The 21370-nt window shown below is 64.6% G+C and overlaps 1 protein-coding gene across 1 annotated transcript in view; it reads right to left on the bottom strand.

Annotated features, from left to right (window-relative positions):
• LOC117653038 (A disintegrin and metalloproteinase with thrombospondin motifs 9) overlaps window positions 1-21370 on the bottom strand; it is a 27732-nt gene extending 6362 nt beyond the window's left edge. The window contains exons 1-17 of the mRNA XM_034398378.1: window positions 21260-21370; window positions 20056-20204; window positions 19548-19677; window positions 11196-11379; window positions 6285-6556; window positions 5996-6213; window positions 4800-4952; window positions 3502-3651; window positions 2932-3082; window positions 2669-2853; window positions 2428-2589; window positions 1843-2120; window positions 1588-1758; window positions 957-1374; window positions 546-762; window positions 308-469; window positions 63-227 (exon numbers count right to left, since the gene is read on the bottom strand). Of these exons, the coding sequence (XP_034254269.1) occupies window positions 63-227; window positions 308-469; window positions 546-762; window positions 957-1374; window positions 1588-1758; window positions 1843-2120; window positions 2428-2589; window positions 2669-2853; window positions 2932-3082; window positions 3502-3651; window positions 4800-4952; window positions 5996-6213; window positions 6285-6556; window positions 11196-11379; window positions 19548-19550 (2889 nt within the window). The 5' untranslated portion in view covers window positions 19551-19677; window positions 20056-20204; window positions 21260-21370. The remainder of the gene's footprint in view (window positions 1-62; window positions 228-307; window positions 470-545; window positions 763-956; window positions 1375-1587; window positions 1759-1842; window positions 2121-2427; window positions 2590-2668; window positions 2854-2931; window positions 3083-3501; window positions 3652-4799; window positions 4953-5995; window positions 6214-6284; window positions 6557-11195; window positions 11380-19547; window positions 19678-20055; window positions 20205-21259) is intronic.

The raw sequence follows: 21370 nt of genomic DNA, 5'->3' as shown, positions 1-21370 counted from the left end.
TTTCCGGTCTAACTCTACTGCAATGCACTACGCCAGGCTACAGGCGCTGCCTGGCTACTCACCCCTTCCCACGGGCCCGTCTCCCACACTGGGCAGGGCCTCTCCTTGCAGCGCTGGGTCATGGTGGGGCGCAGCTTGGGGTCGCAGTAGTCCTGCGACACGGTCCTCGCGTCCACCATGCAGGCGTAGGCGGGCTCTCGGATTCCCTCGCCGCAGGTCACAGAGCACTGGCAAAAACCAAGGAGTAAGCGACCTGGGCCCCGGCTGGGGCGGGAGTCGAACCCACACCGTTCGGTTTGGTCCTTACCGGAGTCCAGTCGACGAGCTCCCAGTGCGGGCAGTGCTGGTCGTGGCAGGCGCGCTGGGCGTCCCGCTTCTCCTCGCACAGCGCCTCGTCCACGGCCTCGCCCTGCCCGTTGACGCACCACGAGGCGCGCTGCTGCACCCCCGGGCCGCAGGTGACGGAGCACTGCCGTCGCAATCATAGAGGGATTCTTAGTACTCGCGCCGAAAACGCCACGGCGGCTGGGATTCGAAGCACTCACCTCTCGCCACTTGCCGTACTTCCAGGCGTAGTGCTCGCAGGCCGGCTCCTCGCACTCCACCACGTCGGCCGGCTGGTGCGGCAGGTGCGCGCAGGCCTCGGCGGGCACCGCGTGCGAGGCGCGCGTCTCCATCTGCGTCTGCAGGCACTGCACCACGCGCGTCGCCGAACCGCGGCCGCAGGTCACGGAGCACGCCGACGTGGACGCCACGTGCCACCTGCGGGGCAAAGCCGTCAAAGCGCGCACTGCAGGACGCTGCGGGTCTTCAAGGAAGGGGCAGGCGGTGCGAGCGGTGCTCAGGCGCTGATACAGGGGGAGGACCCCTAAAGACCGCAAAGCCGCCTAAAGGTTAGGCACTTTGCCCCAGTAGGTGGGCAACACTCGTGCCATATCGCCCTTGACGGTACTCACTGCACAGTGCAGGGGTTGCAGCGCTCGGTCTGCGCGGCGGGGCGCTTCAGGTCGTCGCAGTAGTCCGGCGGCACCTCGCCGCCCGTGTCCACGCGCACGCACACCTCCTCGCGGCGGCGCTCGCCGTTGCAGGCGTCGTCGCAGGCCGTCCAGGCGTCGGCGTGCGCCCAGCGGAAGCGCTCCTCGGGCCGGTGCACCGTGTACTCCCAGTGGATGTCCGGCGGGTGCAGCGGCCCCGCGCCCAGCACCTGCACCAGCAGCTCGCGGTGCAGCGGCCGGCTGCAGTTGAGGCGCTCCACCATCTCGCCCGCGCCCGAGTAGTCCAGCGACACGCCCTCGTAGATCAGCCCGCGCTGCGACAGCGTCACGATGAAGTTGCCGTTGAGCAGGTACTTGCCCGTCTCGGGGTCCACCAGCGCTGCGAAAGCGAGAGTTGCGTTCAATACCCGGCTCGGCCCAGAAATTTATTTCCTTGAGACGAGAAAATTTACTTGGAACAAGGCGATGATTCACACCATGAGGGTTAATCATCGTTCTTCAAAGTGAATTCGCCTTATTCCAAGTAAATCTTTTCATTTCCATAAAAGTTTTGTCCTTGAGTGCAGCATTAGCGCAGCCACCCGCCACTCACCCAGGTACGTGTCGTCCTTGTTCATGCCCTTGAAGCCGTACTGGCGGATGTCCAGGTTGGAGGCGCCGGCGGGGACGCGCAGCACCTCGCTGTAGCCCAGCTGGCTGTTGTTGTGCGACCCCACCACCAAGTGGCAGGTGGAGTTGTCTCCGTTACACCGCCCACACCGATCTGGAGCATGAGGGACAGTCAAAAGTAGTACCCGCGCGCCTGTACGTCGGCAACCCATCGCACGGCGCTGTCCGCAGAGCTTACCGAGCTTGGCCGTGGAACCCAGCGTGTGGTCGCAGCCCGCCGGCTGGCAGACGCCGTTGACGCAGATGTCGTAGCTGTCCACCTCGCAGGGCGTGCCGTCCACCACCTTCTCCTGCATCTTGTAGTAGATGTTGGTGTTGGCCACGCTGCAGTACAGCTTGCAGCGCTCGTCCAGCGAGCTGCCGCCCAGGTCCCCGGTCACGTACTTGGGCACCCACTTGACGTCGTTGCCCAGCCCGTTGAACTTGGTGCCGTCGTACTGCGCGCACTGCTCCAGGCTGCAAGCGGCACGTCGAGGGTGAGACACTAGAGACACTCGCTGCACAGTGGGCCAAAAGACCGGAGGAGGCGGTTGAAATCCCGGACGCCATTTGAGCTCCTGAGTCGCTAAATTAGATTCGAGCCGAACGTGTGACCCTACCAATGGATTGGTCTTCGAAAGAGGAATCCATTGGTAGGGTCACACGTTTGGTTCAAGTCCTATTTAGCGACTCTGGAGCTCAAAGCACGTCTAGAGTTGTGGCCGCCGGTGCTGGTCTTCTGGCCCACTGAGCGCCGAGGGACTGAAACCGCCGGCAGACTCACCGGAAGTCCCGGCTGCCCGCGGGGCACTCGAACGTGTTGCAGGACTGGTACTTGACGCGCCGGCCCACGCAGTAGCGGCCGCCGTTCTCCGGGGAGGGCGAGTTGCAGTCGCGCGACGACTTCTGCACGCCGCCGCCGCACGTGCGCGAGCAGTCGTCGAACCTGCAGACAAAGAGCGGAGAGTCACTGCCGATTCGCTCAACAGTTGTTGATTGAGAGAGGGGATGACGGGGAGGCTCACCCCTGCCACGGCCCCCAGCCGCCGTCCACTGGCTGCAGCGCCACGCGGTCCCGCGTCACGCACTGGCCGCGCTGGCACCACCGCCGCTCGCCGCACGGCGTGCCGTCCGCCCAGGGCATGTGCTGCGTGCGGCAGCCCTCCTGCTCGCCCACGTCCGTCGTGCACCACAGGCGCGTGCACACCGGCTGCGAAGAAGGAGACAGAGAGACGCGTTAGCTGCCGATACATTCACTCATGAAGCGGCGGCCGCGCCCGGAGCTCACCATGTACGAGCAGATCTTGGAGCCGCGGCCGAACACCAGCTCGCACTGCCGGTCCTCGGTGAAGGCCTCGCCGGGCAGCTTGTTGGCGGCGGGGCTGTCCGCGATGTAGTCCTTGTAGGGTGCGTTGTCAAGGCACTTGCCGTAGCCGCCGCTGCAACAGCGCGAGGCGCGAGGCGTTCAAGAGTCCGTCGTCCGTCGAGGCGGGCAGGACGCCGTGGAGGCGGGCAACCCAACCGGCGGCGTGCTCGGCGTGTTGCCGGCCGCGGGCTGCAAGGCGCTCGGCGCGCCAGGCCCGCCGGCCCCGCCCACCCGGACCAGCCGCACAGTGGGCCAGAAGACCGGTGGAGGCGGCCGAAATTCAATACGCTTTTTGAGCGCAAGAGTCGCTTATCAGTACTAGAACCGAACGTGTGACCCCACTAATGGATTGCTCTCCGAACGAGGAACCCATCGGTGGGGTCACACGTTTAGTTCGAGTCCCATTTAGCGACTCTGGAGCTCAAAACACGTCCGGGATTTTGGCCGCCTGCTCCGGTCTTCCGGCCCACTGTGAGTCGGCCAGCTACTTACTCGAGGAACTCGGTGAGGAAGTGCCGCGAGCAGTTGCTCCAGGACCACGGGTACGTGTTGTGGTCCAGCATGCGCGACATGACGTTGTGCCGCACGGTCTGGCCGTTGAGGGCGCCGCACCGCTGGTCGTCGTCGTGCGGCATGTTGAGTCTGCAAAGTCACTGCAAGGTCACTGCTAGTCGCAGAGCATGCGCCGCCGGCCCGCCTCTAGGGCCGCCGGCAGGGGCGTTAGAGTGGCTAGCGCCGCTACACCTTCCCTTCGCGCGTTCAAAACAAAAGAAAACAAAGAGAGCGCGGAAAAAGTAGTGTCGGTTTGGATGGGCCGTCGGGTCGTTTTACAGCGGCGGTCCGCAATAAACCGGGGCCCTTTGGCGTTACAGCTATGGATACAGCGGCGGGGCGGAGTGCGGCGGAGGGGCGGGGGAGGCGATGACGGCCAGCAGACAGAGCCGGCTAGGCGCCGCGGCCCTCCTAGGCCGGCTGGGCCTTGGGCTGGGCTGCCTGCCCTTGATCCTTGGATCCTTGCAGTGGCCCTGGCCGCCGTGGTGCCGCCGTTGCTGCCGGCCAGGCTGTGGGCCCGCCGCCCCGCCACTAGAAATTAATCGGTATTCCGCGAAACCGCGCGGCGCACCACCCCTACCGGGTCCCGGCACGTGCAGCCACCCCTACCACTACCCCTTGCGGCCCGAGGACCAATAAAACCGCGGCGCGCAGCAAGGATCCCGGGAAGCGCACGAGGAAACGCAGCGCGGTCAGCATCCTGTGGCGGCGGTCTCTGTCGCACTCGTGGGGCGTGCGGTGGGGCCGTGCGTGGGTGCGAGGGAGACAGACCGACGAATCGCTCGGCAGCAGCACCGCGATCAAAGCAGCGGGGGGCAGACTGCAACGTCGGCACATGTGGCGCGCTAGGCGCTACACTGTAGCACGCCGCGCGGAAGGCGAGATGGTAGTACGCCGTGTACACAATCCGCACTCCACACGCCCATTTGTAACGGCCGCGGGGCGCGGCGCGGCGCGGCAGAGGCAGGCGAAGTTCAAGGTCTGCATAGCTTTTTCTTTACCTTGAGCCTCGGGCCTGAGGCCTTCGGACAGACAGGGCCGCGGCCAGGCCGCCCGCTCTCCCCCCCGGCCGGGCCATCCCTAGGCTCCCTAGTGTTGCCAAGAGCCGGCAGGCCGGCCGGCCGGCGCCGGGCCGCGCCCAGCTTCTGCTTTCTGTCGACAACCCGCGGCGGGGCGGGCGGGGCGGGCCCTCTTTGTAGCAAACGCAACGTAATCAAGGCGCCCGCTCCTCTACTTACACGTGGCCGATCTCGTGCGCGATGGTGAAGGCGGCGGACAGCCCGTTGTCCTGGACGATGGCGCAGGACGCGTTCAGGTCGCACATGGTGCCCAGCTCGGCCAGGCCCAGCGTGTCGCACTTGTTCTGCTCGGGGTTGCGGCAGATGTTCTCCCTGCGACAGAGCAAAGCAATGTGGGTCACCGTCTCGAGCGGGGCGGGGCGAGCCGGGCTCTTTTGCATGGCCCTTGCATCGGCCCGCTTCGGCGCGCCGCACTCGGTGCACTTGCAGACAGCGGGACGCGTGCGACGTGACGCCCGAGAGCGCGACGTCGAACCGTCGAACCGGTTCCCGACGACAGGAGCCCCCGCCAGGGCCCACTGAAGACTGATTCCGAGAGTCGTTTCCGGCGCGCTGTCCCTCTCGCACTCATGGGGCGTCCCGTCAGGGCGCGAGAGAGACAGAGCGACGAGAACGACTCTCGGAATCAGTCTGCAGGACCCACAGGGCCCGGCCGCATCAATCGCTAACTGTTTTTCCATACAAAGGCGAGGATATCCACCCATATGGGCAGAGCACGCCTCGCTCGGCGGGCAGGCAGGCAGGCAGGCAGGCAGGCAGCACCGCCGGCTGCAGTGTCACTCGCGGACCGGCCGACAGCCTCGCCGTGCATGTCCCGAACGCGAGGCGGTGTGCGCGAAGGGAACAGCCGGCCGCGGGTAAGTCACTCGACAGTGTCAACAATGCATCTTAAAAACGTTCTCCGGCCGCCGTCGCCGAGCTCGTTACCACCAATGCCACACGCGGCTCGCGGCGCAGGCACGGCGCGGCGGCCGCGTGCCCCCTGCGGGGATGGGACTGGCACACACACACACACACACACAGACACGCACACACACCGAGAAGACAGACAGCGCACGTCCAGCGGCGAGCGGACGGCTCGGCCAGTCAGTCAGAATGTCAAGGCCGGGATCCATTCTAGTCCCGCATTGGGGCTCCCTAGCCGGCCGGCTGACTCCCTGTCGGCCCGCGGCTCGGCCTGAGGCCTGCCTGACCACACGCGCTGTCCGGGCGCCCTGCAAGTCCTGCACCGCGGGGGGCTCCACGGCGACGCGGCGGCGCAGCGCGTGACACTTCCTTATGGCGTGGCCTTCCCCTTCCCCGCGTTGGCGCCGCGCCTGGCACGTCGCCGTCGAGGCGGCCAGAGGGTGGGTTACCTGGTGAGCAGCAGCGCCGTGTCGTGGTCCTGGTGGTAGTGCTCCTTCTGCCACTGGCAGAACCGGCGCAGCATCTCCGCCGCCGAGGTGCCGCGGCCGCCACTGCGCCGCCGGGACTCGGGCACGAAGTCGGGGTCGTCGGACGTGAGCACGACCAGCTTGACCACGGCCACCGTCATCGGGTTGCCGATGGTGGCGTCTTTGTACACCATGGCGACCTGCAACGCAGCCATGGCATCACATTTCCAGCCAACAAAAAAATCAGACCGCCGCTCGTTTCTCTACTCACGATGGACATGAGCGTGAGCACGTAGTTGATGATGTCGCTGCCGTGGTAGTCCGTCATGCGCTTGTCCGTCACCACCATCATCTCCATGGAGTGCGCGCGCTGCGAGCTGCCCTCGTCGTCCTGGTACCGGTTGCTCGTCGAGGACCCCGACGGCACGGACCGGCGGCGGCGGCGCGGCAGCTGGGCGGCGCCGTCGGACGCGTTCACGTGGATGATCTCCAGGCGGGTGAGCGGGCCGAGGCCGGGCGCGGGGCGCTGCATGTCCTCCTCGTCTGGAAGGCAAACAAAAACAACAACAACACGTCAACAACAAACAACGAAAACAACAACAAAAGGCACAATTACTGCAGCGGTGCAACAAAGGGCGCGCCGCGAGATGCAGCGACTCACGCCGCGCCGCCGCGCCGCGTCAACGCGTTGAAAGCTTTCCGCGCGCTCACGGCCGCTAATCCACGCCGCCTGCAGCGCGGCGCAGCGCGGCGCAGCGCTGATTGAATCCTTGGCACCGCAGCAACGACAACAACAACATTTTATTTATCTCCCTCGGCTTCATTCACAATTTTTTCGCCGCCACAAGTCCAGACGGCGGCCCGTGATGCGGTCGGTCCCTCACCCCCAGTCCCGGTGACGGCGACGCGGCGAGGGTTCCCCGGTCCTCATTCCTCCGTCGTCGTGAGTTCGGCGGTCGCGTCGCGTCGCGTCGCGTCCTGAGGCATCCATGCTAATGGCCGGATAATCAGCCCTCTCACCTCGGCTCACCTCCACGCGGCCCCGCCCCGCGGCCCCGCCCCGACGAGACGAGCCCCGGGCGGCCGGCCAAGACGACGTGAAGGACCGCGGCGGGCGGCGGCGGCCGACGGCACGCCGGCACAGACAGATACACAAACAGGACGCGCGCGTGCGTGTGACGCGTGTCACGCCGCGCGGCACGCGGCCTAGTCCAGCGGGACCGAGCGGGACGGGCAGGCCGGGCAGGCCGCGGCCAAGCGTGCAACACGAGTCACCATCACGTTACGTGTCTGCCTGTGCACGGCGCGGCCGGTCGTCCCTTGGTCACACCCCGCGCGCCACGCATGCACGCACTCACACACAAATACACCTGTTCACACGCACGCTCACGCTCAGACACAGCGACACGCCGAACCGTGTCGGAGGCGGAGAAGGAAAATATTCATCATCACACTCACTCACTCGTACGAAGCCGCAACAACAACATTTTCATTTCGTTTCCTATTTTTCACTGGCGTAGGAGTGTGAGTGTGAGTGTGTGTGTGTGTTTTCCCTTCCCATTCCGACTGTCCAGTTCGCGAGGGCCAGGGCCGGGGAAGTAAAGTAGAGGAGGCGAGGGCGTGTCTAGCCAGCGAGCCCTGCAGCAGCCTGGAGGAGCCTGGAGCAGCCTGGAAAGGTGTTGGAGACGCAACAAACAACGGCTAGATATCGCGCTCCAGGCTTCGGGCCTTCACACGTCGGGCAGCATCGCGTGCAGTCCGAGCGGGTCAGAGATCACTGCCCACAGGCCCCGCCCCGCCCCGCCCCGCCCCGCCCCGCCGGAGAGGTGTGAACACACTCCACACAAGCGGCCGCGGCCCGTTCGTTAGAAAGTAATCCCGAGCCGAGGCGACCCGCCCCTCGCCCGATACTCCCGTCATGAGTAGAACATAAACTAGAACATAGAACGCAGGTACAGCATATGTAACACAAGTACCATAGCGACAACCCAACGCTTTCATGACAACTTCCGCACACGATCGCACGCAGATAATTGTTCCGTGCGCAGCTCACTGTCATGCATCCGTCTGTATCTTCCTCACACACACACACACACACACACACACACACACACACACACACACACACACACACACAAAAAAAAAAAAAAAAACACACACGCCATCCGCATCTTCATCAACGCAATGATACGCGCAGCGGAGGTGGGAAAAGACTCGTTTGGCAGCGCCGACAGGTAATGGAGGGCCTGCACACACACACACACACACACACACACACACACACACACACACACACACACACGCACGACGTGCCACATGACCCCTGCACCGCAGCGGCTAATCGTCCGGAGCGCGCTCGCATCCGAAAGCCCCGTCTCGTCTCGTCGCTCGCCGCCACTGCTTCACAGGTACACGTGTAATTGCGAGGAAGACGCCGCACTCACGCAAACAGACACACACACACACACACACACACACGCACGCGGTTTGCCCGCGGGCGGACGGGCCGCTGCACTGGGCGAAGCAGGGCGGCCCGCTCAAATTAATGACGGCCGGCTGCCGCAGGATTAAATCCATTCGTTTATTTTCAGAGGCGGCCGAGGCGGCCCGAGCGGCGCTGCAGTCTTTTCCTCCTGCCAGTCCGCCGCCCTGGCCGCCCTCCACGCGGTCTTCGGTCTTCTCTTCCTCGGCCGCCACGCCGCCGCCGCCTCCTGCGCCCAAATTCCCGTTTCCCGCGCAGTAACTGCGAAGCGACGTGATGCCCCCCCGCTCCCAACCCCCGCCCCGCGCCACTCGCGCCCTTGCTCCAGTTGGCCGCGGCGCCGCCAGATGGAGTCCGTCTTCTTGACCCTCTGACCCTTCAGGCCGGCCCTAGGGCCCAGTGCAGCCCAGAGCAGCCCGGGGTCCTGGACAGCAGGCGGCGGGGCCGCGCGGCGCGCCAGCAGGGGGCCCTTCTCGCCTCTGCAGACTGACTCCGAGAGTCGTTTTCGCCGCCGTCTCTCTTAGGAGAGGGGACGCCCCACGAGTGCGAGAGAGACAGAGCGACGAAAGCGACTCTCGGAATGAGTCTGCACGGGCCCTCGGAGTGGCCCTCGGAGGGGCCCAGCCGGCAGCCGGCCCAGCGAGGGGCGCCGTCAGGGAGTGTGGGAGGATATGTAGAGCAGACGCGCAGCTGCACTCCGTCGCGCCCCTTGAACGCGCCCGCCCCTTCGGACACACACACACACACACACGCACCGCACACACACACGCACACACGCACACACACACACACACAAAACCACACTGCGATGAGACGCCAGGTGGCGGCGGGCGGACCGGAGCGCCGAGCGCCTGCCATGCGCGGCGTAGGCCACCCGCCGCACGCCGCCGGCGCGCGGGACGATGGCGCGCCGCGTCGCCGCCACGGTGAGCATGAACACGACGCTCGCGGCGGTCCCTAACGAGCACGCTCGGGCGAGACGGCCGCGTGACAGCCAGCGTGACGGCTGGCGTGACGGCTGGCGTGACGGCTGGCGTGACGCGCGGCGAGACTGGATGAGGCGGTCCGTCACATTAGCCAAACAGCGTGAAAATCGATTACTCTGGAAGTATAGCCGCGGGTGGGCCGTCTGCCGGTCCATCTGCCGGTCCGTCTGCCTGACTGTCTGTCCGTTCGGCGCGTCCCTCGCGGGTCCGCGACGTCCTTGACGGACGGCCGCGCGGAAACTAGAACAGCAGCGCGGCGTGCAACGACAGACAAGTGGACCTTCGGCCCGGCGGCCAAGCAGTGCCAAATGCAAGTGCGGACGGCGCCAAGCACGCCAAGCACGCCAAGCACCGACCGCGGCGGTGCCGGCGATGCAGCAGCGCGTCGACAGGCCGATGACGGGGCCGCGGGGCCGACGGACCGCGGAACCACTCTGGGGTGGCGAAGAATGGAGCGTTACAGCGTCTCGTGCGGACTGAAACCAGCGCGACGCTTTTCCCGTCAGACTCAACAGACTTCCGCAGTGCATGGATCACGGTGACTCCCCCCCCCCCCCAATCGGGGGTCATTCCCTCTCCGCTCTTTCGGTCGGCCGCTCCGCCAACGGCGAGGCAAACGGCGCTCCATCGGCCTATTGGCGCCGCGCTGACTCGCTGACACGCGGGCCATCCGTCTTACGGTGTGGCGGCCGGCGGACCATACGCCGAGTGTAGTGACCACCATTAACCTCCCCTCCCCCCTTTCGATCGGTTACGTGATTCGTGCACAGCCTCCGCTGCCGCCTGGCGGCGTCACGCGTAAATTGCATTAACATTACTCAGTGTCGTCGCTCCCCCCGAAGTACGTCATGGTGGCGGTCGGCAGCGCTTTAAGTGCGACGTTCTTTTCTTCTTCTTCTCTTCCTCGCTTTTACTTTCGTTCGGCAAAAATACGGCCTCCTCCTCCCAACCCGAGTGCGCCAGGCTGCTGCTGCGTGCAGTTCGGCGGCGCCTCTTTCTTCATTTCCTGCGCGCAGAGCGCAAATTTCCGAGATTCGACCACTTTTTGACCAACTTGGTCTGAAAATCGTTGCGGTCAAAGCCAAAATCGTTGTGGTCAACGTCTTCCCGATACAGGGTATGAAAGAGTAGGGTCTTAAGAATACTAGGACGTCGAGGGTGGCCTTTTACGGCGACTAGATTGGACACAGTGGCCACCCAAAGTCAGCAAAATCAGCAAATTACCGAGATTCGACCACTTTTTGACCAACTTGGTCGGAAAATCGTTGCGGTCAAAGCCAAAATCGTTGTGGTCAACGTCTTCCCGATACAGGGCATGAAAGAGTAGGGTCTTAAGGATTCTAGGGCGTCGAGGTAGGCCGTTGGCCGCAACTAGATCGGACGCAGAGGCCGCCCAAAATCAGCGAAAACGGCTACTTTCGGAGATTCAGTCACTCTTTGACCAACTTTGTGACGTTACTGGTCCCAAACCCGAAGGCCCCGGCAGATTTTTCTGCCTGTCTGCCCTGGCCAGCCCGAGCCTGCGGGCGGGGTGGGGCGGGGCGTGGCGGGGTGGGACGGGGCGACCACGTCGTAAAACCCGTTGTTGGCAGCGACATTTCGTCTATGAATGCCAATCGCGCCATCGCGCTGCGTGCACGTCGCCCCGCCGACAGCCAACACGCAAACATGGCCAAAGTTGTTTGCTCTCCGCTCCTCTCCGCCGGGGACTTACCGTCCACCACGCCGCAGTGGTGGGTGGGCTGCTCGGAGAGGTTCTCCGGGTGCGGCGGCGCGGCCAGGCGGTAGATGATGTGGCGCGGGCCCTGCGCGTCGGGCCCGTCGGACCGCTCGTCCTCGGCGACCTGCTCCACGGGCTCGATGAAGAAGCTGCCCTGCGAGGTGCGGATGTGGCCGCGCTGAAATCACAAATCACACCGGCAGGTGGCGTAAATACGGCTGGCAAAACAGCGCCGGCAAAACAGTGCAGGGCCTCGGCAGACCGATCGCTCTTTCTCTCTCGCACCTGTAGGGGACGGCCTGTGCGTGCGAGGGAGACAGAGCGACGAAAACGACTCTCGGAATCGGTCTGCAGGGGCGGCCAAGGCGGCCAGGAGGCAACCGGGAAGGAGGAAGGAGGTCGCGTCCGACTGGTTCAAACTTCAAACAGCCGCAGTAAACGGCGGGACGGGGCGCCAGGGCGGCCCGGGGCCCGGGGGCGTCTGCCTGCGTCTGCCAGCACCACTACACTGCCGGCTGGCGGAATGTCCGTGTATTTATTGGCCTGAGGTCGCCGTCCCGAGAGTGCCCTGTCCACGCCGTGTCGCTGGTCCGCTTATCGGCGCCTGCAGTGCAGACTGATTCCCAGAGTCGTTTTCGTCGCTCTGTCTCTCTCGCACCAATAGGGAATGCCTCGAGAGTGCGAGAGAGACAGAGTGACGAAGACGACTCTCGGAATCAGTCTGCTGGGGTGCGAGGGAAAGGGACGCGGCACGCGCCACGCCCCGTGTCGCACTCCAGTGGAGTGACTTCACCCCACCCCGCCCGGAAGACGCGGCGACGCGGCGACGCGGTACCGGACGTGTCGTCGTAGACGAACAGCGAACACGGCGATGGCGTTGTCGAACCGCGCGGCGGCCGAGACCGCGAGACGCGAGACACGCGCGCCGCTCGCTGAGTCACCGCGCCGGGGAGCCCCTTCGCGCTGCCCGGCCTGCCCGGCCTGCCCGGCCACGGGGGGAGAGGCCGGGGCGGGAGGGGGCTGCGGCGGGGCTGCGTTGCGTCCTGTGACATAAGGCGGCGGAACAGTGTACAGTACGCACCTGCACTGACTGTACAGTGTACTCCACACCGCGAACCGCGGCGCAGCAAACAGTGCGGACAACAAGAGCCCCTCATTCAAGAAGACGAACTCGGTTCCGCTGCGTCGCCACGCCGCCAAGACACACACGCACGCACGCACACACACATGACCGCCCCCTCCCCTTTCCCGAACGGTGCACTGGGACATGCTAATCAATCTGGCGTGCAGTATCATAAATGAGGACCGGACCGCGCACGCTACACCGTAGATCCGCCGCGTGTGTGGCATCGTCGCGGGGCTTGGCTCTTGGATTCGGCGGCCAGTGCGGCTTGGCGGCAGAGAGTCGTCTCCGTCGCTCTGTCTCTCTCGCACTCATGGGGCGTTCTTTTGAGAGCGAGGGAGACCGACTCTCGGAATCAGCTTGCAGTGGGGCTTGGCGGCGACGACGCCCCCCTCAACGGGACCCCCCGCGACGAGGACCGCGGCGAGGACATCATCGGGGACATCGACGGGGACCACGACGAGGACCGCGACGAGGAGGACTGTCCGCGTCGTGGAGCAGGCGAGCACGGCGGCGAGGCGGCGCGTGGCGACAGGGGCGTAATCAATGACAGCATGTCGCCGGGCTCATTATAATGTAGCGACTCGATAACGCGGTGCTAATTAATAACAATGACAGGGTGGCCGTGCTGAAGGGCATCGCGCCCGGCCCGGACCAAAGGCCGTTATTGAAAACAAGGGCCCTGGTTATCGCTGGACCGAGGCAGGCAGGCAAATGCCGGTTCCGTTGAACCTGAGCCAGCGGCGCAGCGGGCGCCTCAACCTCAAGCCTGCTCAAGCGGCTCAGGCCCGGCCGGCCACGCCCTGCGACAATGTTGCCATGGCTACCACCACACCGCCAGAAAGCCCATGTCCACAAGCCGAAGGGGAAACCAGACGAAACGGAACGGAACGGCGAGGGCCATCGAGACGTCGCGTCGCGTCGCGTCGCGGGGAGGCGGCGGTGGAGGCCGCGGCCGAGACAGCCTCCCTCCGACCGTTCCGACTCGGCGGCCAGGACGCGACGCGACGCGGTGCCGCAGAGGGTCGCCGCCCCGCCGCCCTGCAGACTGATCCCGAGAGTCCTCTTCGTCGCTCTGTCTCTCTCGCACCTAGACGGGACGCCCCATGAGTGCGAGAGAGAGACACAACGACGAAAACGGCCCTCGGAAATCAGTCTACACGCCACTTCGGCAGAGGGAGGGACGCCGCAGAATTATGACGAACATGACAGCAGTGACAAGCGACAAGGAATCCAAATTTTCGAAACAGACTCCAACGTTTGCAAAAAGGCGCACGGCACTGGTAGAGAAAAGAAGTCGCGGCAAAGTGTGAAGAACCCGAGTAAACCCCAAGAAACCCAGAACCTGCAGCCGCCGCCGGGCCGCCAAGAGACACGGCTTCAGGGTTTCAGCGGCCGCATCCACCACACCCTACACCGCACCGGCCGCACCGCGACGAGAGGGGCTTCCACTTGACTTTACGGGCGCATTAACGCGCCAGATTCGGGTCACCGCAGCCATCACGCGGGGAGTCGCTCTCGTCGGCTGTCACTCCCAACTGCAAAAGTTGGTCCCCGTCGACGGATTCCGAGAGTCGTTTTCGTCGCACTGTCTGTCTCCCTCGCACCTGTACGCGGGACGCGCCAGGGGGTGCGAGAGAGAGACAGAGCGACGACTCTCGGCATCAGTCTGCGGGGGGAAAGAAGACGGCCGCATCCTCGGCGAAATGCGCGCATTTTTCGACCCCCGCTCCGCCGCGCCACCCCGCGCACCGCGACGCGCACCGCGCAGGCCGTCGTCGAGGCCTCGCGGAGCAGAGAGAGTAATCGCAGACATAAACGGCCATAAAGAGACGCCGCGACGCCAGCCCGCGCCAGCCGGGGGAACGACTCCATTCGCCGTCACTGCAACTGGAGAAACACACACACACACACACAGCGGGAAAGGCCGGCGATATCTGTGATCTGCGCTCGTTTTTCGACGCGAAACGACGGCGAGGACACGGCGACAGACGATAATACGCGCGGGACGGACGCGCGGGGTCGCGGCGGGTAAGGAGGTAATTTAGCGCAATGTGTGAATTCATTCCGAACAAGATTGCCCACGCGTTTCGGTCGGGCCGTCGCGCGGCGGTCACTTTGGCCGATAACGAGACGAGCACATGTTTCGGGATCGAACGCCAACGAGGAGAAGAAGGAGAAGGAGCTGGAGGTGGACCGAATGAGGTGGTGGTTCCGAAGAAAATAAACGTTGCAGTGACTGTGCGGTTGCTGAGTAATGAATGACATTCTCACACACGCACACACACACACGCGCGCGCGCAGGGACGCATGATTAGATAGGATATGTTTATTCAGATTCGGAGAGGTTTAGAATTGGTGATAAGGCCCAGCAGGACAGGTGAGACGTCTTCCTCCTGGCACGGCTCCTACAGACACACCGCGCCCCGCCGCGCCCCGCCGCGCCCCGCCGCGCCCCGCCGCGCCCCGCCGCGCCCCGCCGCGCCCCGCTGCGCCGCGACGCACTTTGGCTCTCGAGAAGGTGGCGAAACGGCGGGGATTACAGAGAAATACTGCCCATTCCTCATCGCCTCCCCGAGAGAAAAAAAATAAAGCAGACCGTTCGTCTGCGGCCTACCCTGACAAAAGTAAAAAAATTAGAAGAAACTTTTTTTTTTGCAAAGTTTGGTCAACTTGGTCGGATTTGCGAGCGCTGCCGCGCTGACGCCGACACGCGAGGAGGCCTGACGCAAGCGCGGAGCTTTGCGGCCCTTATTGTGTTTACCTTCGTGTTCATTGCGCTTTCGAACGCGGCGGCCGCGGCGATACGACGCGGCAGTATAGCTCACGGGGCACGCGGCACACCGACGAACCACGAACAACGCGCTGCGCGCACGCAACTCGTAAACGCATGATTACTGTATCTCCGTCGGACAGACGGACGGACTCGATGAGCGAACGACTCCATGACTCAATGACCGAACGCATTCGCTGAACGGCCGCACGGCGCTGCACTGCAGGGCGCTGCACTGCACGGGCATCGCTCTGTCCCTCGCAGTCACGGGGCGTCGCGTAAAGGAGCGAGCGAGAGAGACAGCGACGAAAACGCCTCTCGGAATCAGTCTTCTGACCTCACGGCGCGGCTCCACGACTGGACTGCCGCGTCCGCTCCGCGCTCCGCCATTCGGCGCCCCTTAAAGCGTTCACGTCTTACAGCCCGTAGAGCACGGCCAGCAGCGCAGCACGGCGCGTCAGAAAAAGCACTCCTTTCTTTGATCCCGGCACTCCATTTGGGTTATTCGCCCGATTTAAAGTGACCGCGCGGCCCGGCTAATGGGTCCAACAAGCGCCTCAGCCCCGCCCCGCCCCGCCCCGCCCCGCCCCGCCCCGCCCCGCCCCGCCCCGCCCCGCTCGACCCCGCCCCGCCCACGCCCCGCCACGCCCCGCCACGCATTGCCGGCGACATTGTCTCGCACGTGGCCCACGTGGCAGCACGCCAGCGCGGTGCCAACGGCCAAAAAACCGGGGCAAATATGTCCCAACTTTAACGGTGTGCACGGCACGCCGTGGCGGTGGCGCATCCCGCGCTGAGCGTCGAGCGGCAAACGGCGAGGCGCGGCGTAAGTTTCGGCGTTTTGGCGGAAGCGGAGCAAGAGGGGCCAGCGAGGCCAGCGAGGCTAGCGAATAGGCAGTGCAGCAGCCGGTAGCGCGGCCGGCGCCGAAACACCAGCGGGCTAGCGAATAGGCAGCGACCAGAAATAGGCGGGATTCGCGAGCTTGCTCCTGTTGCCGAGCGGAGGGCGGCGACGGCGGCGGCCGCGCGGGGGAAGACCAGGACCGGCCGCGCCCGGCCGCACAGTGGGCCAGAAGACCGGCGCAGGCGGCCACAACTCCAGAGGCCTTTTGAGCTCCAGAGTCGCTAAACAGGACGAGAACCGAGCGTGTGACCCCACGAATGGGTGCCTCGTTCGGAGAGCAATCCATTGGTGGGGTCACACGCCCCGTTCGAGTCCTGCTTAGCGACTCTGGAGCTCAAAACGCGTCTCGAGTTTTGGCCGCCTCCACCGGTCTTCTGGCCCACTGTGGCCCGTCAGCGCGGCAGCGCAGTCACCTTTGGCGCCGGGACGCGACGGGGCGTTGCGACGGGGCGTTGCGACGGGGCGTTGCGACGGGGTCGGCGCTGGCCGAGCCGCGGGCTATAAATTCGATTCAACTCGCCTGCCTTTGCCTTTCGACTCGCTGCGTCTCGATACGACAAACAGGCCGATAAGTCTTCATAAACGGCTGCGGGCCCCGCGGTGCGGTGCGGGGGTGGTGGCGTGGCGGTGGTGGTGGGGGGGTGCATTGCCTCCGCGCGGTCCTCGCCAAGACCACGCCGTTTGTCCGCCGCGGTACCGTGGCGCCCTGACGATACTATACTCGATGGCAACGAAAGTGAAGGTCTTCGCGCCCCAGGCACATGCCAGGCCACACGCGCCCAGACGTGCCGTACAGTGTCACGGAAATTTAACCTCCGCTGAACTAGTTACAACGCCCACACATACAGGCACGCACACATACACACAAGCGACGCAGAATGCGGTAAGAACCGCCCCTGAGGGGCCTCTGAGGGAGAGAGGGGGAATCTGGAGGGGCTACCGCCCCGGCCTCTCGGCCTCGGCAGCCTCACCCAGCCGCACAGACTCTCTTACATCATCCAACAGGTCAAACACCTTGTTGGCTATTTTTGCGCGGCCCTGTGCTCCACGCTCCACGCCCCGGCCGCCGCCTCGGATACACCACCACACTGCAGGGGCTTTACCGGGCTCTGCCGCAGGGCCTGTAGGGCGGCACCTTGATGCACAGTGGGCTAGACGGCCGGTGGAGGCGGTCTAAATCCCGGAAGCGTCTTGAGGTCCAGAGTCGCTAAATGGAACTCGAACCGAACGTGTGATTCCACCAATGGATTGCTCTCTTAACGAGGAATCGATTGGTGGGGTCACACGTTCGGTTCTAGGCCCGTTCAGCGACTCTGGAGCTCGAAACGCATCTAAGTCTTTTGACCAGCTGGGCCGTTCTTCCGGCCCACTGTGACGGGGGCCGAGCTGGGCCTGCACTGCCACGCGGCGGCCCGGCCCGCTCAAAGACTCCCTCGAGAACCCCCTCGCCAATTACACGACGACTGCACTTTGGCACACACGCAGAATGCAACATCGCCAGAGACGCGAGCCGCGCCAGCGTGTCCTGCGGCCCGCCGCCGCCGCGGCCCATGAATGCCGTCTTTCATACGCGCGGCCCCGCCCCGCCCCGCCCCGCCCCGCCCCGCGGCCAAGTTCATGCCGGGCCGGAGAAAGCAGGCGAAAAACGTAAACAGAAGGGATGCGCGCGGGATGGTCTGGTCGGCACACTTCCCACCCCTCCCCGCACCCTTCAGGTGGACGAGGAAGTCCACTACTCGGACCAGCAGGCTGATTCCGAGAGTCGTGCGTTCGTCGCTCTGTCTCTCTCGCACCCAAACGGGACGCGCCATAAATGCGAGAGAGACAGAGCGACGAAAACGACTCTCGGAATCAGTCTGCTGCTCGCCGACGGGGTCCTCGCCACCGCGGAGCCAAGGCCGGCCGCCCGGCGAAACTGAAGGCGGCGGCGGTCTCTAGTGCCTCTAGCCGGACGGGACGGGGCGGGGCGGGGCGGGGCGGGGCGGCGGAACGACGCGGGCCCCGCATTGGAGAGGATTGTCTCTAAGCGGCTCAGCGCGACACGCGATCCACTGCAGCAGGAAGGATCCGCGAGGCCGAGCACGCCGTCGACGCCGTCGACACGGCGGAATACCTCGGGTCCTTTGGAGAAAGAAAAGACAAGAACAGCGGTGCTGCGGCGCGGTGCACGCGTGACGGACGGACAGACAGACGGGCAGGAACGCGTCAGTCCCGAACTGCAAGAAAACATAAAACGACTGTTCGGCGTTTGGCGGCGTTTGGCGGCGGAAGGCGATCGTCGTCGTCGCCAAGGTCACGCGCGGCCACTATGTTATGGCAGAAAGTTTGCGCAAGTCCCGCCGCCGCCCGGCTATTTCCCACTTTTATATTCGCGGCGAAAAGGAAGAAAACGCGCGAGAAAGGGCGTGGCAGCGTGGAGAGGGGAGGGGGGGAGAGGGAGTCTGGCGGGCCGGCGTATGTGAGTGTGCGTGTGTGTGTACGGTTTGGCGAATCTTTTTCGCACGTCGCGGAGAGTGGAGTACTAGGGCCGGCTTGGGCTGGCCCGGTCTATTCTGGTGGCCCTACAGCAATGTCTGACGCTAAGCAGAACACACAACGCGAGGGTCCCGGGGCCGGGGCCGGGGCCGGGCGGGGCGGGGCAAGGGTGCACGCCGTTGTGCGTTGAGCCTCGCAGCATTTTGACTTCCGTGTACTTTGAGGAAGGGCCCCGGCCGTGGCGAAAAGGCAGGCCCTAGAGCGCGTCGCAGAGCAACGCCAGACGGGGCTGGCTAGACGGGGTTGTCGCCGACGGCGCCATCCCGCACAGTGGACGCATTGGACACGGCGAGTTAGCCGCGATGGGATGGCATGGCCGGGCACGGCCGTCGGGCGAAGGGTGGCCGCGTGGACGCGGAGGCAGCAAGCAGCCAGTCGACCGCCGGCCCCAAGATCAGACTGACTGACCGTGTGGCGGCGGGGCGGGGCGGGGCAGGGCGCGGCAGGGCGGGGCGGCGTCTGCAGAAATAGACGCACAAAATGCTCCTCGGCGGTCAGGGCGGGGCGGGGCGGGGCGGGGCGGCTGGGGGGAGGGGGCGGCGGAAAGCGGTACGCCTTCCTTATTGCCCGAGGCGGAGGGGAAAAAAATCTCGCGGATCCGCCCGATCTGATTCTCACACTCCGCAAGGGACTGCGAGGCAGTGCACTGCGAGGGGAGCCCCGCACCGCCGAGTGGCGAGTACTGCCGAGTACGGCAGTACGGCACCGCAGGCCGATGCAGTGCGCTGCGCTGCAGCTGGACGTAAACAAAGGGGCTTAAATTGACTGCAGGGACGTCCAGACGGCCGCGGCGCCCCGCCCCGCCCCGCCCTACGTCTGGAAATGCAAAGGGAGTCAGTGACCCTCCCCAGTCCGACGCGCCAAACGGCGCGGAAGGAAACTTTCAGTGGGGTGGCAGTGGCGGCGCAGGGGGAGCTGCGTGCCTGGACCGAACGGCCACGCGTTTTATTCACTTATCCATCCATTCATTTGCTACGTTTTTGGCAGTGCACACGCTGCGAGTGCACTCACCATGCCGTGGCAGAGGTTGACGGCGACGGCCGACTTGTCGTCGCCGCGGAGGCGTCCCGTGTAGAAGCACCGCGACGAGCGCTGCGAGGCGGGGGCTGCGCTGAGTCGAGTTGTGGGCCATGTGGGTCACCTGAAAAACATGAAGTGATTTCAAGACAATGTCCGGCACGGTTTTACGACTGAGATTACACGCCGCGGACGCGAGCTGAATTCCTCTTAATTGAATTCCAAAGGTTTTCGCGCCTTTATCGTCATTCATAAAACTTGACTTTTTCTCTCTCTCGCACTCGCATACACTAATATACGGGCAGTGTGCTTAGAATGTGTGCGCTACTGTACCGCTGCCAAACCGAGATAGAACGTCCCGGCAGTAACCCACACACGCACACACACACACACACGAGGAAAATAAAATGGCAATCGTCGAAAGGCATTTGAACTCATAAAAGCTTTAATCAGGCCTCGCGATCGTCCGTCTATGATGAGCGACACACACACACACACTGACCAGCATGTTGGGGTCGACGAAGCTGGCGTCGTGAGCGAGTTGGAGTCGGAAGGAGATGCCGAAGGCCGTGAAGGCGTACTGCGGGTGCGGGTCCCACAAGTCGGCCTGCATGTGCCTGAAGTGCCCCGTCGGCCGCAGCGGGGGCGATCCTGCAACACAAGTGTCATCCGTTACTTCGGGGCTGTTTCACCTTCTCACACTGTCACTACACTGTCACGCCGCCCCGGCTAAGTGCGCGCGTGCTGCCAGCGTTTCACCTGCAGACTGGGAGTCGTTCCCTCTCGCTGTCTCTCTCGCTCCCTTACGGGGCGCCCCGTGAGTGCGAGGGAGACAGAGAGAGCCGCCGCTCCGGCGCTCCCGTTACCCGCAGGACGGAGGACCGGGAGGACGACAAGCTTAAAAGGTCGTCCGTCAGCGCGAGCGGAGAGCGCGGCAGCGCAGCATCCGTCAGTGACATTATTCGTCACGAGCGGCCGAGCCATTTCGTCGCTCCGTCTCTGTCGCACTCACGGGGCTCTCGCTGCGAGGGTGCGAGAGAGACAGAGCGACAATCGCTCGGCCGGCAGAGGACGCGCCCGGCCAAACAAAAACACAGACGGAGCCTTCCTCTGGCACATTCAAATGCGGGGAATGTGTGAAACGGATTCCGAGGTGGCGACGCACCCGACGGCCCGACGGACGGACCACCCCGAACCGAAGCGCGTCCAAACGCTGCAGGCTGAATCGTTTCCATCGCTGTCTCTCCCGCGCCCATACGGGACGCCCCATGGGTGCGAGAGAGACAGAGCGACGAGAACGACTCTCGGAATCAGTCTGCTGCTAAAGCATGGCTAAAGGGATCCCGCGAGGCGCGCGGAATTGGCGCGGCCTCTCCGCCTCGCCTCGGCCATTGTGTTGTCCGGCCTGGTGCACTTAAGGCCCTCCACGCCGTGCCCGCCATGCCCGCCATGCCCTAGCCCAAGTGCGTGCCCCGATAATGGGGAACCGCCGGGGCATTGGCGGGGCTCGAACCACCGATCTCACCCTTTAGACTTTACAGCGCGACACGAGACAGTGCTTAAGTTTACGAGTCGATAAGGGGACACGAGCCTTCGGTCCAGGTGTCCGTCACTCTCAGTGTCCACGCCCCCCCCTCTCTCTCTCTCTCTCTCTCTCTCTCTCTCCTCTCTCTCTCTCTCTCTCTCCCTCTCTCTCGCACACGGACCTGTGGTCGGGGCGCCGCCGCTGAGGACGTCCCGCTCGTCCGCGGCCGGCGGCGACACCTTCACGGGCTGGACGTACTCCACCAGGGAGGGCTGCACCGTCGACGGCATGC

Source organism: Thrips palmi, unplaced genomic scaffold (genome assembly GCF_012932325.1).
Source record: "Thrips palmi isolate BJ-2018 unplaced genomic scaffold, TpBJ-2018v1 HiC_scaffold_8, whole genome shotgun sequence".
Taxonomy (NCBI): domain Eukaryota; kingdom Metazoa; phylum Arthropoda; class Insecta; order Thysanoptera; family Thripidae; genus Thrips; species Thrips palmi.
Note: the sequence above shows the minus strand (reverse complement) of the source record. Positions and strands in the feature narration are given on the sequence as shown.